Raw genomic sequence first — 16,508 nt, 5'->3', positions numbered from 1 at the left:
GAGCTGTAGGTATTCTAGAAATGCTACTGGCCACAATCTTTGTGCTAAGATCTTAGGGGCATGACTTATATTCAGATTAGCATTATTCACACATTTAATGTTTAGGACTCTGGATTTTTAAAGAATTTAGTAGGACAAGATTGGGTTATGACAGACCGTAGTTATCACTTACAAAATTCTTTCCCACTATTGGAATATATACTCAGATCCCCCACCCCAAAAACAAAATAAAGCAAAAAACCCTACCACATCAAGAACCACAGTAATATAGAAATATAGAATACTTAGGAGGAAGGATGCATCCTAAATTTCTCGAGAGTGGAGCCCTAGCCCTAATTTCTGGTAAGGTGCAAACCTTACCATTGTCATCAACATTGCTATCTATGTATAAAAACAGTAAACTATTCATAAATGCGTGTGTTTACAACTCACCGACTGACAAGTCACTATCCTGAACTTCATGGTTGTCCAGATGATAAACACAATAGATGCTAACAGAAAAAGAAAAATCTGGTCAGAGTATAAATATTGGTTTACACCCCCAATTACATTCTGTTTCTGGTTAAGTGGAACCCCACACATCCCTGTGATATATTGGGTAAGTGGACACCCAATATATCACAATCTTTTTTTTTTAATCAAGTTATTTGAACAAATCTATTCAATACAAATTTACAATTACTATAAGCAAGGCCTATACTCTTGTCAACCCTTTCTGCACTTAAAGAATACTTTTTGTTTACCACCTGGCTACTTCAGTAATCCTCATAATTGGAAAATAAGGTATTGAAAATATGGCTTCTCCCAGAATTATCAGCAATATAATTTTTTCCCTTCCTTTATCCTTGGTATAGTAATGCTAACTTTTCTTTGGCTGGTCAGATGGGAAAAAAAGGTTGATAAAATGACTGCAAGATAAACAAGAGTTATTGGTTCCAATCATAGGCCAGACCTCTCATTCCTACTAAAAGGCACAAAAGACAGGCAAATCAGCCTAGTCTGGCTATGGTCTACCTAATGTGTGTTTTATGCATGTTTATGACATATGTAAATGCAATGCAATAGCAGTGAACCCTATAGGTATTTAATAAAGCCAAATAAGCCAGTATTAATGTAAAAAGGAATCTAGATGCTATTTGGCACAAAAGCTAACTTGCCTCAAGAAAAAGAATGCCTCAGGAAAGAATGAAGACAGGAGCGAGATATAGTAAGAACTGAAATTACATATAACTGACTTTCAGCAATTATACTTAAAATAGTAAGTGGTTCTCAGTCTTTTTTGAACGACAAATCCCTTTGAGAATTTGACAAAAGCTGAAGACCCCTTCCCTCAAGTGAAATGTACAAAACTTTCCAGGTAATTTTAGAGAACCCACCTATGGCTTCTCAGGTTAATCTCTGTTTTAAAAGGAGGGCATTTAAACAGCAGAAAGAAAGTCCCCAACTTACCTGCCACTGCCATGATAAGCGTGTTGGTGAAATGTCGATACAAAGAGAGTTTTACAATGTTTCTCCGAAGTTTTAATAGCTTCATTGTTTGAGTCAGGCTAATAAATATGTGTTTGCAGGTCAAGGAAATCAACAATCAGATAAAGCAATAAGCTAGTAAATTAATCCTCAAGTTTCTTTGAGGATCTGGGGTCACACTGATAGAGCTATGAATCCCAGAGGCCTTACAGTTCTCTTATTCTCAGTCTCACAAACACCTGAAGCCCCATCATGATTACTAAGAAAGTCTTCGTTTTCAATGACACTATAGAGAAGATGAAACCAGGATAAAATAAAAATGCAAAAAAAGAAAATAGGAAAAATATTAAAAAGAAAGGAAGAAGCTTTCTAGAGAAACAAAGATGAAAAAAAGATGAATGGAAGAAAATGAAATGAAAATGAGTAAGACAAGGAAAGAGCAGTTAGCATCATCTTCTCTCTTCCTTTAAAGTAGGTAGCTCTTCATATCCCAGCTAACCTGGTCTAGGGTTACAAATACGCTCATGTCTACAACCTCCCAGAGTTCTATAGTCAGTCCCCTCATGCCATGTTAAAAAATCTGCCATCAACTGCCTGGTCAATTCTGAATTAAAAGGACCATACAATTACATTTGGCTGAAAATCCCAGGTTAACTAGTTAGGCTCTAAGAGCAAAACTCTCGATTTTCAGAGCATTATTCCCAAGAAGTTGCCACAAAAAGACAGGAGGGGAAGTGATGACTACTAAAGATGGTATGCTTTCATGTCCAACTTTCAGAATCAGCAGATACTAAAATAACTGAGTTGAAACTTGGTCTACCCTGTGACAGAGACTTTGCTGCTTGCTTTTCATTGAGTTACCTTGCTGTATGGCCCAGTCCTTCTCTCCACTCTTCCCAATACTCACAGAGATTTACAAAGCACATTTGAAAGACATGGACCTAGAAAAGCTTTGACTATTTGGACCCAAGACACTTCAATTTCAAACATTTTTGATATATGACAATCCACTCAAATTCACAAAATTACCATTTGGTTTACATTCAGTTTTTAAAATAATAGTCATAGTCTATCAAGGCAAGAATATTGCTCAATTACACATGGGACCAAGACACAGAAATCAAATTTTTAAAACCCCAAAACGATAAAAGCCCCAAAACTTAAATCCTTTATTTAACAGATCAAGTCCATAAATAAACAAATGTTTAATTTTAAGAATAAGAAAAATATTCCTCAAATAGAAACTTGTTTATCTGCTAGTTAACTGTCTGTAAATGAACCAGTATTTCTTTCAGAGTGGAAATCTTCAGACAATTCCACATCAGCTTTTGAATGAGGGTACAAAATGCCCTTTAAGAGTTAAAATCTGCTAACCCTATGTAGAATTTTAAGAGAGGTCAAACCATCTTATGTAGTTCCTGAAATCACATTTTAAGAATCAAAATCCTTTCATCATTTTCAAAGCACTGAAAAATTCATAGAGGCTAAAAGAAAGAGCGGGAGTAGAGTAGTAATTCTAACACTAAGTGGAGTGTACAAATAAGTCAAAAATTGAGGCAAAAATACTCATTTAAAAAAGGCAGAACTTTTATCTTTTTGCTCAGTCACAGTCACCAGCTTCTGATGTAATTTTTAAAATTAAAAAAGGAAAAAAAAAAAAAAAACTGGTTACCTGAGCCCTAAGGTTGTTAGACCGAAAATACCCTAATCCCCAGACCAAGAAATATTAAAAAAACTGATAAAAACCCTTTGCGGAAAGATGGATGGAAACCCATATCCAAGGGGAGAAAAGGGACTGCCATCAAACAAGCCAATGAGAAGGATATCCACCAGCACAGGGCAGTGTCTAGGAAAGCCAAGGGGATAAAGGCCAAGGAAGCAAGATCAGGATGGGCCTGCAGACAAAGAAAAAGAGGTAGTGAAAAAGAGATGTCCAAAGATGCACAGAGAAGAAACCAGTGCACGCTTCTGCATTTAAATAATCATCTGGATTGGTTTTTCATTTGAACTGGAACAAAATAAAAAGGAAAAACACCTCTGACAAACCATCATGTAGAATATAAATCTGCAAGCATTTCACACAAACTATAAATTATAATCTAAATACAATAAAACATGCTGCTAACCACCACAGAGTTCCTAGCAAGCTAAAATCCATTTTAAGAAGTGACCACATCAAAAAGTTTTGGTGGTGTAAGATCCTATCTCATCCTATCATTTTGATTTTGGTTACAAGTCTAAAAAGACCCTTCTCATAGTTAAAATTACTGCATCATTAACATACTAAGAATTATTGATCTCCTAAATTGTAATATAATGTAGATTTACATAAAAGAGCTTAACTCAAAACGAAACATAAAGGTAAGTATCTGTCCCCTAAACTATGCTGCCTATTTTCATAAGTTCATATATATATAAAAGATGCTACTTATAACCCTAATTATTCAATTACCAGGGTATTATTGAAAGGATATCCATAAAATAATACAGGCATCAATTGCTGACAGGGCCAGGTTTACTATCAAAGCCAAGGGATAAGTAAAGTACTACAGCAGCAGAAGAAAGAAAATGCAATTGGAAGAGGTTAAAGTTGCTGAAAGTCTAAGAAAATTATATACAGAGGATAGTAATTTGAACACCTAATTTGCATCCAAAAGTGTTTTAAGGGGCAATTTATTTCAAACTTATCAAGCCCAGTTTAACTGAAGGAAAGGTGTTTACAACATTTACCACCTTGGATATAACAGGTTATTGCAGTGATTTTTAAATAAGTAAGAATATAACTGCAATGACCTTGGGAGGCCCTCTTCTTCATATTAATCCAGCTCTAATGTAAATTTCTTTATTACATATCTCAGTGCTTTGGTTCCCTTCCCTAAAAGGGCATAATTATGTAATTCTCAAGACTTATGTAAAACTTAGTTACATTTTAAGAAAGCCTTTGAAACTCAAGTGTTGGTTAGGCAAACAGCACTGTCACTTTAAAACAAAAATTAGATTAACCAGCAAGTGCATGATTACAACACTTGCCACTTATACAAGAATGGAACGCACTTGGAACTCAATGGAGTCCAGGAGGAAGAACTAAGTAAGTAGTAATTTGGGGACTGGTGGGAAAGCATTCATTCTGGCATAACATTAAATTTTAAAGCTCTAATATAGATTACAAGAAAAAAGTGAATTACACATACATTTTAAAAATCAGAGCCCAAAGGTGACTTAGAGAAAACCATAAAGAAGCCAACAAATGTTCCCATTTTACCTTAAGATAAAAACAGTATGTCTGAAACAACCACTAAATCACAGTTTAAGCAGTACTTACCCCAGTAACTCTGAGGACCCCTTCCATGCCAGAGAACAAAAGATAAAGGGCTCCTGCTACCACAACTTTATGAAGAGTGACTCCAAGGCGAGGCCTAAAGAGGAAACAAAAAGATAGTAAAGTATAAATGCAACAAACCCTGGGACAAACTCCTATTGATTAAGACAGGCCAACTGCTTAACAGAGATAAGCTACACATACTTGATGAATTCACCTCAGAGAGAAAAATTCAGAAGAACATATGCTCTTAAAACAAGATACTGAATACTAGCATTTTAGATCAAGTCTCTGGTTAATGCATTAAAAAAATTATTATAGAGAATTTTGAAACATATTTAACTGTATAATGAACCCCTATATACTCATCATCCACTCCTAATATCCATCAACACACGGCCAATCCTGCCCCATGCGCACCCCATCCCCTTCCCAAACTCCCTATTATTTTGAAGCAAATCCTGGACATCATATCTTTTATTTGTACATTTTCAGTGTGTTTTTACACAGACAAGAATTTTTAAAATGTAATCATAAAATCATTTTCATATCTAAAAATTTAAATGATTTCTTAACATAATCAAATACCCTACTGAAGGTCATTTGATAAACAGTACATTATAGAGCTCAAAATCCAACAAAATACAAAAAATCTTTTAAGCAGCTTCTGCTTGAAGAAATTTTAGATCCCTGTTATTCAAAATGCTACTAAATCAGAATCTGTAATTTAACAAGATCCCCAGGTTATTTATTAGTGCATTACACACTAGAAAAGCTCCACCGGGACTGGGATTTTTCTCCACACTTAGAAACCTGGAATGTTTCTTGGCATACAGGAGGCACTGAAATATCTGCTAAATAAATAGATAAATTTTAAAAATGTAATTCCCATTCCTCTAGTCCCATTTAGAGCGAAACTCATTTACATGAATAAATTTGAAAACTGAAAATCTCCCATTTCTTTAGCCCACTTAAAACAAAAGTCTTTGAAATAACTGCTTATACCCAGCTAGATTCAATTCCTGACTACTGTCACTTGAACTCACTCCAACCAAGCTCATTCTAAGTCCTACCGCTTCACCAAAACTATTCTTGCTTAGATCACAAATAACCTGCATGTAGTTAAAGCCAATGGTCAATTCGCAATCCTCTTTGATAAAATTAATAACTCTTTCCTTGAAAAAGTCTTCAGGTGTACCTCCCACAGCACGGGTCATCCTTCTCAATTTCCTCTACTCTAATTCTACTGTCTCGCTGACTTCTAAATAACAGAAAATGCTCCAAGCAATCCAATCCCTTAATCTTTTCTTTATATCCATTTACAGCCTTGGTGATCACAACCAGTCTCATGGCATTAAATAACATCTACATCCTGATGACTGGCAAATTTTCCTCTCTGTCCTCATCTTTCCCCATTTCGATATCTAACTGAACACTCAATCTTGTTCCCCACCAAACTTATTCCACCTAAGATCTTCCTGAACTCAGTAAATGTCAACTGCATCCTTCCATTTGCTCACAACAAAATAGGTGGCGTCATTCTTGATTCCTCTTCTCTTTCACATCACACATTTGATCCATCAGTGAAGTCCATCAAAATATATGCAAAATCTGACATCTTAGCATCCATCCTCTCAACAACTTGAGATCTTTGCTTAAATATCATTAAGGCCTTCCTTGACCACCCTATTTACAATTACAGGCCCTACCTCCTGCCTAGCAGTCTCTCTATACTTTCTGCCTGCTTTATTTGCTCCAGGGCACTTATCACTGACATAGTAGATATTTACTCACTAATTTTATCCCCCTACAATGTAAACTCCAAGTCTTTTGTTGATTTGCTGTATCCCAGAATCTATAACAATGCCTAAGGCACTCGATAAAATTTTTTTGAATAAAAAAATTATTTTCAGACTGTTACAGCAAGAATGCTCTTCCCACAAAAAAATCTGCATTTGCGGGAATCTAAGATGGTGGAAGAGTAAGTGGAAACTACGCTAACCTCCTCCCAGGACCAATTTAGAATTAAAACTAAATTGTAGAGAAATCATCCAGAATAACCAACTGAACATCAGCCAGAGAGAAGCCTTGTACCCAAGGACGGACAGAAGAAACTGCTTCACCAGAACAAGACTGGTAGGCGGTGGGAGGAGACGTGAGAAGGCTGGCTGGGCTGAAGTGCTGGGAGAGGGGGTATATTTCAGCGGCCAGGGGCTTCCCCTGAGAAGAGTAGTGTCTGAAGCCTAAGCTGGGCTCCCCAGCCTACAGCAACAGAGTCAGGAAGGAATCCAGATAATACCCAGCTGTGAAAAGCAGTAGGGTTTCTGTCTGCCAGGGAGAGAAGGCTGAAGACTCAGAGAGCCTCTAAAAGGGCCAAAGCACAAAATTTGATTGCAGCCACTTATCCTGGGCTCTGGCAGAGAGGACTAGACACACAAGAGGTGGCTCTGCGGAAGAGAACTGAAGGAACAGCTACCAGAATCCCTGTACTGAGTCATTCCCCATATTGAGGAGACATCTTTTTCAAGCAGAGCACTCCTCTCCAACTGGCATCAGCCTCAGGGGAAGCAAGAACTATACTACCTACCACTCCCTATGGTGCTGAAGCCAGGCTGCTGATCACAGCTTGATTAATTTAACAACCAATTATTTTAGTGGTTAATTAGTTTAATAGCTAAAGCAGAAAATACAAAGAAGCAGGTAAAATGGGAAGACAAAGAAACCAATCCCAAAACAAAGAACAAGAGAATTCTCCAGAAGAACTAGATAAAATGTAGGTAATTCATCAGATAGAGAGCTTAGAGAAATGATTATAAGGATACTTAACAGCATGAAAGAAGCCATAGAAACCATAAAAGACAACCAGACAGAAATAAAGAATGCAGTATCTGAAAAAAATAATACATTGGAAGGAATAAAGAGTAGGCTGGTTGAAACAGAAGATCGAATCAGGGTTTTGGAAGACAAAACAGGAAAAAAGCACCTGAGGAGAGTAGCAAAAAGAAAAAAAATTTTTAAATGAGGAGAGCTTAAGCAGCATTTTGAACAACAGGAAGTGTAACAACATTGGCATCATCGAAATACCAGAAGGAGAAGAAAATGAGCAAGGGATCAAGAACCTATTTGAAGAAATAATGACTGAAAACTTCCCCAATCTGGCGAAGGAAAAAGTCACACAAGTCCAGGAAGCTCCTCTCAGAGTCCCAAACAAGTTGGACCCAAAAAAGCCTACAGCAAGACGCATCACAATTAAAAGGCTTAAAGACAAGGAAAAAAATCCTAAAAGCTGCCAGAGAAAAGCAGATAGTTACCTACAAGGAAGCACCAATTAGACTGGCATCTGATTATTCAACAGAAACATTTTAGGCCAGAAGGGAGTGGTGTGAAATATTCAAGGTGATGAACAGAAAGGACCTACAAACAAGGCTACTTGACCCAGCAAGTCTATCATTTAAAATCAAAGGAGAAATAATGAGCTTCCCAGACAAGAAAAAATTAAAGGAATTTGTTAACACCAAACCAGTACCACGACAAATGTTAACGGGCCTACTTGAAGAAGAGGAGAAAGAGAAAGAAGAAAAAGAGAAACAGAGGAAAACAGTCTAACAATAAATTGGCACTACATACATATCTATCAATAATCACCTTAAATGTAAATGGCTTAAGTGCTCTTGCCACAAGACACAGGGTAGCTGAATGGATAAGAAAACAAGACCCATATATATGCTGCCCCTAAGACCCACCTCAGATTGAAAGATACACAGAGACAAAAAGAAAAGGACTGGAAAAAGATATTTCATGCAAATGAAAAAGGAAAAAAAGCTGGAGTAGCAGTATTTATAGCCAACAAAACAGACTTTAAAACCAAGGCTATAATAAGAGACAAAGAAGGACACTACATAACAATAAAGGGAACAATCGAACAAAAGGATATAATCTTTGCAAACATTTACGCACCCAACACAGGAGCACCTAAATATATAAAGCAAATCTTGATGGACATAAAGGGAGTGATGGATTCTGTTTATGATAGACATAAACAGAAATATAGTCATAGTTGGGGATTTTAACACCCCATTGACTACAATGGATAGATCTTCCAGGCAGAATATCAACAAGACAGTGGCTTTAAATGACACAGTAGGTCAAATGGATTTACTTGATATCTTCAGAGCATTTCACCCCAAAGTAGCAGAATACACATACTTTTCAAGTGCACATGGAATGTTTTCTAGGATAGACCACATGTCAGGACACAAAACAGGTCTCAGTAATTTAAGAAGACAGAAATCATATCAAGCATCTTCTCTGCCCACGATGCTATGAAATTAGAAATCAACCATAAGAACAACACTGAAAAACATGCAAAGACATGGAAGCTAAATAACATGTTATTAAACAATGAATGGGTCCAACAATGAGATCAAGGAAGAAATCAAAAGATACCTTGAAACAAATGAAAATAAGGACACAACAATCCAAAATCTGTGGGACACTGGGAAAGCAATCCTAAGAGGGATATTCATAGCATTACAGGCCTACCTCAAAAAACAAGTAAAAGCTCAAATAAACAATCTAACTTCACACTTAAAGAAACTTGAACAAAGCCCAAAGTGAGTAGAAGGAAGGAAATAATAAAGGTCAGAGCAGAAATAAATGAAATAGAGTCTAAGAAAATGATACAAAAGATCAATGAATCCAAGAGCTGGTTCTTTAAAAACATTAACAAGACTGACAAACCTTTAACCAAACTCATCAAGGAAAAAAGAGAAATGACCCAAACAGGTAAAATAAAAAACAAAAGAGGGGAAATAACAACGGATTCCAAAGAAATACAAAGGACTGTAAGAAAATATTATGGACAACTATATGCCAACAAACTGGACAATGTGAACGAAATGGATAAATTCCTAGAAACATACAACCCTCCAAAACTAAATCAGGAAAAATCAAAATCTGAATAGACAGATTGTTCCTAGTGAAATTAAAAATGGTAATCAAAAAACTCCCAAAAAAACAAAGGTCCTGGACCAGATGGCTCCACAGGTGAATTTTACCAAACACTCAGAGAACTAAACCTCTCCTTCTTAAACTATTCCATTAAATTCAAGAGGAGTAGGCTCCCAAACTCATTTTACAAGGCCAGCATTATCCTATTTCCAAAACCAAATAAAGAGACTACAAAGAAAGAAAATTATAGGCCAGTATCCCTGATGTACATAGATACTAAACATCCTCAACAAGATATTAGAAAACTGAATACAGCAATGCATCAAAAAGATCATACACCATGATCAAGTGGGATTTATTCCAGGAATGCAAGGTTGGTACATCTGCAAATCAATAAATGTGATTCACTGCATAAACAAAATGAAGGCTAAAAACCACATCAACATATCAACAGATACAGAAAAAGCTTTTGGTAAAATCCAGCACCCATTTATGATCAAAACTCTCAGCAAGGTGGGAATAAAGGAAATATGCCTAAACATAATAAAGGCCATATATGACAAATGAACTGCCAGCATCACTCTCAATGGGCAAAACTAGAAGCATTCCCCTTAAGACTGTGAACAAAACAGGGATGTCTGCTTTCACCACTCTTATTCAACATAGTACTGGAAGTCCTTGCCACAGCAATCAGACAAGAGGAAGAAATAAAAGGCATCCAAATTGGAAAGGAAGAAGTAAAACTGTTTACAGATGACATGATGCTGTACACAGAGAACCTAAAAATTCCAAGACACTACTAGAACTGATAAGTGAATTCAGCAAAGTAGGATACAAAATTAATATCCAGAAATTGGTTGCATTTTCATATGCCAATAACGAACTAAAAGAAAGGGAAACTAACAAACAATCCCATTCACAATTGCTTCAAAAAGAATATATATCTAGGAATAAACGTCGTCAAAGATGTAAAAAACCTGTACATGGAAAATTACAAGACAATGAAGAAAGAAAATGAAGATACATGTAAGTAGAAGCACACACCATGTTCATGGGTAGGGAGAATTAACATCATTAAAATGTCCACACCACCCAAAGTAATCTATAGATTCAACATAATTCCTATCAAAATTCCAATGACGTATTTCATAGAACTAGAAAAAATATTTCAAAAACTTATATGGAACCACAGAAGGCCCCACGCAGCAACAGAGATCCTGACAAAGAACAAAGTTGGAGGAATCACACTATGTAATATCAAACTATACTATAAGACCATAGTAATCAAAACAGCATGGTACTGGCATAAAAAAAGACACAAAGATCAACGGAAGAAAACAGAGAGCCCAGAAATAAATTCGCACCATTTTAAAGGCAATATTTGACAGAGTAAGCAAGCATATACAATGGGCTAAAGATAGTTTATTCAATAAATAGTGTTGGGAAAACTGGACAAATATATGTAAAAAAATGAAACTAGACCACCTTCTTATACCACACACAAGAATAAATTCAAAATGAATCAAAGACTTAAATGTTAGACGCAAAGTCATAAAAATGAAAGAAACCATAGGCAGCAAAATCTCAGACACCACCCCAGGCAAGGGAAACAAAAGAAAAGATAAACAAATGGGCCTACATTAAACTAAAAAGTTTTTGCACAGCAAAGGAAATCATCAACAAAATAAAAAGACAACCCACAGAATGGGAGAACATATTTGCCAATACATCTGATTAGAGGTTAATATCCAAAATTTATAAACAACTTACGGAACACCAAAAAAAACAAACCACCCAATTAAAAAATGAGCAAAGGACCTGAATAGACACTTCTCCAAAGAGGACACACAGATGGCCAAAAGACATATGAAAAGATGCTCAACATCACTAATCATCAGAAAAATGCAAAGTAAAACCATAAAGAAGTATCATCTCACACTGGTCAGAATGGCTATCATCAATAAATCAACAAACAACAAGTGCTGGTGAGGATATGGAGAAAAAGGAACCCTTTTACACTGTTGGTTGGAATGCAGACTGGTGCAGCCCCTGTGGGAAGCAGTGTGGAGATCCCTCAAAAAATTAAAAATGGACCTGCCTTTTGACCCAGCAATCCCACTCCTGGGAATATATCTGAAGGAACCCCAAACACTAGAGAACATAAGCACCCCTATGTTCACTGTAGCATTATTTACAATCACCAAGATATGGAAGCAGCCCAAGTGCCCATCAAGAGTTGAGTGGATAAAACATCTATAGGACATTTACACAATGGGATACTACTCAGCTGTAAAAAAGAAGAAAATTCTACCTTTGCTACAGTATGGACAGACCTGGAGAACATTATGCTAGGTGAAGTAAGCCAGTCAGAGAAAGACAAATACCATGTAATTTCACTTATATGTGGAATTTAACGAACAAACTGAACAAACAAAACGGAGACAGACTCATAGATGGAGAGCAGATGAGAGCTGGTGGGGAGGGGAGGTTGGAAGGTGGAGTGACTGAGCGAAGGGGAGTGAGGGGACATGGACTGCAGTGTAGTGTTTGCCAGGAGTGGAATCTAAAGGGTCTAAATGGTAATGGGAAAAAAAATACAATAAAGATTAAATGAAATACATTATCTTTTAAAAATCTGATTTGCACTATATCTTGGAAGAGTAAAGTCACTATAAGTTTACACTACTAAATTTGGTGTTTCAATGTCATTCACTACAATTGCAGGTTTTCCTACCAAAGTTCTTTAAATTCTCAGCTGTGAAATGAAATCATAACATCTTCCCAACTTTTATAAATCTACAAAATTTCAGACTCCTTTTCTTATTTCAGGACTATTTTTTATATCAACTGTTAAAGAGCTTTTTACAATGGGGAGCTGCAATACTGTTTCAACTTAGTGTTTTAATTCGCTCTTCCACATAGGAAGTGAATACTTACTTGACTATGCCATATCCCAGACTGACTATGATGACCAGGGTTCGAGCCAGTGAACGTTTAACTGCTGAAAGTAGCTCAGCAAGGATCAGGGCACCTTGGACTATGAGAAAGAAGAAAAGGGAAAGGGATGCTGTAAATCTGGGTCTGAGAAAAGGTACAATTCTAGAACCAGAATGTACACATCTCTTACACTCTTCAGAATAAGCACTGGTATTAGTCCTACTAAAAAAACAAAAAAAAACAAACTAAAAAACTTCTTCAATTCTTCAATTTTTACAAGTATGTAGGCTGATATAACATAATCTTACTAATGTGAATAGCAATATGGCTGTGTTCAGTTTACCTTCCCTTCCCATCCTCCACTTCACTAAAACCTCTGCAGAATCTCTCACTCTACTTGTAAAGTTTATAGCATCTAGGAAATATTGTCCCCATTTTTAAAAACTGAAATATAGCTATACATAGAAAAGGACAAAACAAACAGTTTTCAGTTCATTTCCATATCTACTATTTTTAAGCGCTTTCAAAAACCAGGGAAAGATTTAATTGGAATACTTTGCAACAATAATTATCAATAAGTGATCTGATGAGAAAGAACTGAAACTATCATAAAAACTTCATTACAAAACAATTTCTGTCATTATATGTTTTCTTTACTAAACCATAAGCACCCTCTTGCCCTCTTATTTTCTGGGTATTACTACATTTCACCAATTTTTAGAGGTACCCCCACTCCCAATTTAAGATCTTTGAAATCTAAGTGCCTTATCATCAATGGTATCTTAAAATTAAATTAGCAGTATTTACTTTCTAAGATGTCTATAATAATGGTGCCTTAAAAATCAATGACAATGGGATACAATGATGTATTATAATAGCCTTTCCCAAAATGGCCACCACTTTTATGAATACGTTTCAGTAAAATTACTCTCAAATCACTGAACCCACAAGTTAGAAGATTAAAAACAAAAGTCACACTCAAAATTATTCTAATAATTAACTGAAAACTTGAACCTATTTAATGATTACTGACCTTAGGAAAATGCTCACATCTCATCTGCCAATCACTCACAAACGGGCATTTTTTGGTTACGTACCAGGTTCTCCTTTGTATCGGATATTCTGAAATTCTGCATAGAAGACAGCTTTCTCAAGCATTCCCAGGAAGATGACAGCACCGATCCAAAACTGAATTCTCAGGAGATCTCTCCAGTAGCAGGCAGACCATGCCAGCCACAGAACACCAAACAGGACATACACAATACACATCACCATGAAGAACTGTCATAGCAGTGGGTAAGAGATATAAAGAAAGGTTAAGGCCAAGAGCCAATTTAGAATCAATACATCAATACATACCCTTAACAAGCTATAAAAAATATATAAATATCATACCTTCAACTTAAAAATAATTATTTTATTTCTTTGGATTTTGATACTAACACACACAAAAAAATTGTCTCCTCTTGAAAAGAGAGAAACTACCCTAAGGACTTGTCATCGACTGACCGCTCATCTGTATTAAATCAACTTTTTCAGCTCACCATGTAAAATTATATAAATGAAGAGAACACTAAAGAAAAAAACAACATGGCAAGGTTGACATATATTTGATGGCAATGAAACACAACAAAGTGGGAAAACTAAAAAATGGAAAGAAAGAAAAAAAATGAACAAAGAAAATGTGAAAATATGCCCTGGCTGGTGTGGCTCAGTAGACTGGGCACCAGACTGTGAAGAAAAGCGTTGCTGGTTCGATTCCCTATCAGGGCACATGCCTGGGTTGCAGGCCAGGTCCCCAGTAGGGGGCACACGAGAGGCAACCACACATTGATATTTCTCTCCCTTTCTTCCTCCCTTCCCCTCTCTCTAAAAATAAACAAATAAAATATTTTTAATAAAGAAAAAGAAAAATACTTGAAGTTTAGGAACAAAAAAGAAAATCTGAAAATACCTTAAGGATATTCCCACAGGTACATAATATACACTAAAAAGGATGAAGCTTTATCACTTAAGTTACTTTAAATGGGGTCAGAAACTATAGCGTTGTAAGAAGTGCCCTGCTTTGGATCCCTGATCTTTGAGGTGCTTTTCAACTCTACAATTTCACAAGTCATCAAACTCTTCATGTTACAGGTGAGAAAATGAGGCACAAAGGGGCTAACTGACACTCTCAAGGTCACAGTCTAGTAAAAAGTAAGTGCAAGCTCAAGCAATATTTTGTGAACTGTTCGGGAACAGTTCTTTAAAAAAACATGGATACTCTTTCAAGCTAAACTCATTTAATATTTAATATTGAAGTTAAAAAAATATAAGTTCACTTACAATCATCAATGGATATTCTTCAAGTGTGAGGTATTCATAGGGACCTTTCACTTCCACAGTCACTGCCAAAACACAGCCCTCAGAATTAATGTAATGGATGCAGGAATTAAACAAAAACATAATCTGATATTTGTCTGATAAATGAAAATTCCAGTGGGTCATTTACTTTTAACCATTTCAATCCCAGTTAATATTACATTTGTAGAGCACTTTGAAATTCACTAAGTGTTCTTATGGTCCATGCTATGTCCCACATAGGTCTCCATGCCTCTGCTCCAGTCAATATCTTAAGTAGGAAAGCCCTTTGTTCACATCCTCATATCCTTTAAAGACTAGATTGAATGTATTTTCTCCACAAAGCCTTTGGTGAGCTGCCCAACTGCAACTTCCTCATATGCTCTCAATTCCACACACATTTCATATATAATATTCCTTACAACATATCATCAATATGCTTTGAAAAGTACAGGACTTCACTTTGACTCCCTGTTTTCTCTCTCTCCTTACCTATTATTTTCCTACTTATTTTTTTTATACCTACTTCAGTTTTATGTGACTTTGCTACATGAATGTATCATTTTTAGAAGGTTCTTAATAACAACAAAGTGTTTAAGGAAGCGGAATAAATGACAGTGACAAGAATCTGAAAGACAGACTTGACTTAGTGAAGCAAACCTATGACTGTTTTTAAATTATAATGAGTAAGTCCTGGCTGGTGTGGTTCAGTGGACTGAGTGCCGGTCTGTGACTCAAAAGGTCACTGGTTCAATTCCCAGTCAGGGCACATGCCTGAGTCGCAGGCCAGGGCCCCAGTAGGGGGCGTGTGAGGGGCAACCACACATTGATGTTTCTTTCCCTGTTTCTCTTTCCCTTCCTCCTCTCTAAAAGTAAATAAATAAAATCTTTGGAGGAAAAAAAAAGTTTCTTCTTAGCTCTTAACAACAGATCAATAAAACAAAAAAGAAAACAAGAGCATAAGGTGGAAACCGTGTGTGCGTGTGTGTGTGTTGTGTGTGTGTGTGTTTTGTGTGTGTGTGTATGTAGACCAAATAGTGACATCTCAGAAATTCAAGAATAGTTTAACATTAGAAAACCAGATAACATAATTGCATCACAATTATGAACAGATTAAATGAGGAAATCTTTATGATCATTTTAATCAACACAAAGCATCTATTAAAACTGAGTATTCATTCTTAACACTAAAAAAAAGAAAAATACACAGTAAAATTGGAATAGAAAGGGATAGCCTTAACTAAATAAAAAATATTTTGAAAGAGACCTATAGTAAACATGGGCCAATATTTTAAGATAAGGATGACCGCCATAATTGTTTCTATTAAAAATTCTCATTGAGAAAGCAGAGGAGGAAAGGAGACTGCAGAGGAGAAGGGAGAAACAAAACAAAACAAAACAAAATTACAACAAATTAAGACCAGTTAGTAAGCTATTGCAAAATTCCAGGTAAGAGATGACTCCATGAACTGGGAAACAAGAATGAAAACATGAA

General features: G+C 36.0%; 1 protein-coding gene across 6 annotated transcripts in view; it reads right to left on the bottom strand.

Annotated features, from left to right (window-relative positions):
• TMEM87A (transmembrane protein 87A) overlaps positions 1-16,508 on the bottom strand; it is a 45,561-nt gene that overhangs the window by 14,294 nt on the left and 14,759 nt on the right. For 3 of the 6 annotated variants that reach the window (XM_054565545.1, XM_054565547.1, XM_054565549.1), the window contains exons 8-14: positions 14,999-15,060; positions 13,771-13,954; positions 12,674-12,773; positions 4,790-4,883; positions 3,942-4,013; positions 1,450-1,558; positions 433-491 (exon numbers count right to left, since the gene is read on the bottom strand). In XM_054565545.1, the coding sequence (XP_054421520.1) occupies positions 433-491; positions 1,450-1,558; positions 3,942-4,013; positions 4,790-4,883; positions 12,674-12,773; positions 13,771-13,954; positions 14,999-15,060 (680 nt within the window). Of the gene's footprint in view, positions 1-432; positions 492-1,449; positions 1,559-3,293; positions 3,363-3,941; positions 4,014-4,789; positions 4,884-12,673; positions 12,774-13,770; positions 13,955-14,998; positions 15,061-16,508 lie in introns of all 6 variants that reach the window. The other 3 variants (XM_054565546.1, XM_054565548.1, XM_054565550.1) reach the window with 2 other exon arrangements.

This window comes from Pteronotus mesoamericanus, unplaced genomic scaffold, assembly GCF_021234165.1.
Source record: "Pteronotus mesoamericanus isolate MK-2021 breed Mesoamerican mustached bat unplaced genomic scaffold, CSHL_Meso_final contig_164, whole genome shotgun sequence".
Lineage (NCBI taxonomy): Eukaryota > Metazoa > Chordata > Mammalia > Chiroptera > Mormoopidae > Pteronotus > Pteronotus mesoamericanus.
The sequence above is the reverse complement of the archived record's forward strand: the minus strand, read 5'-3'. Positions and strand labels throughout refer to the sequence as shown.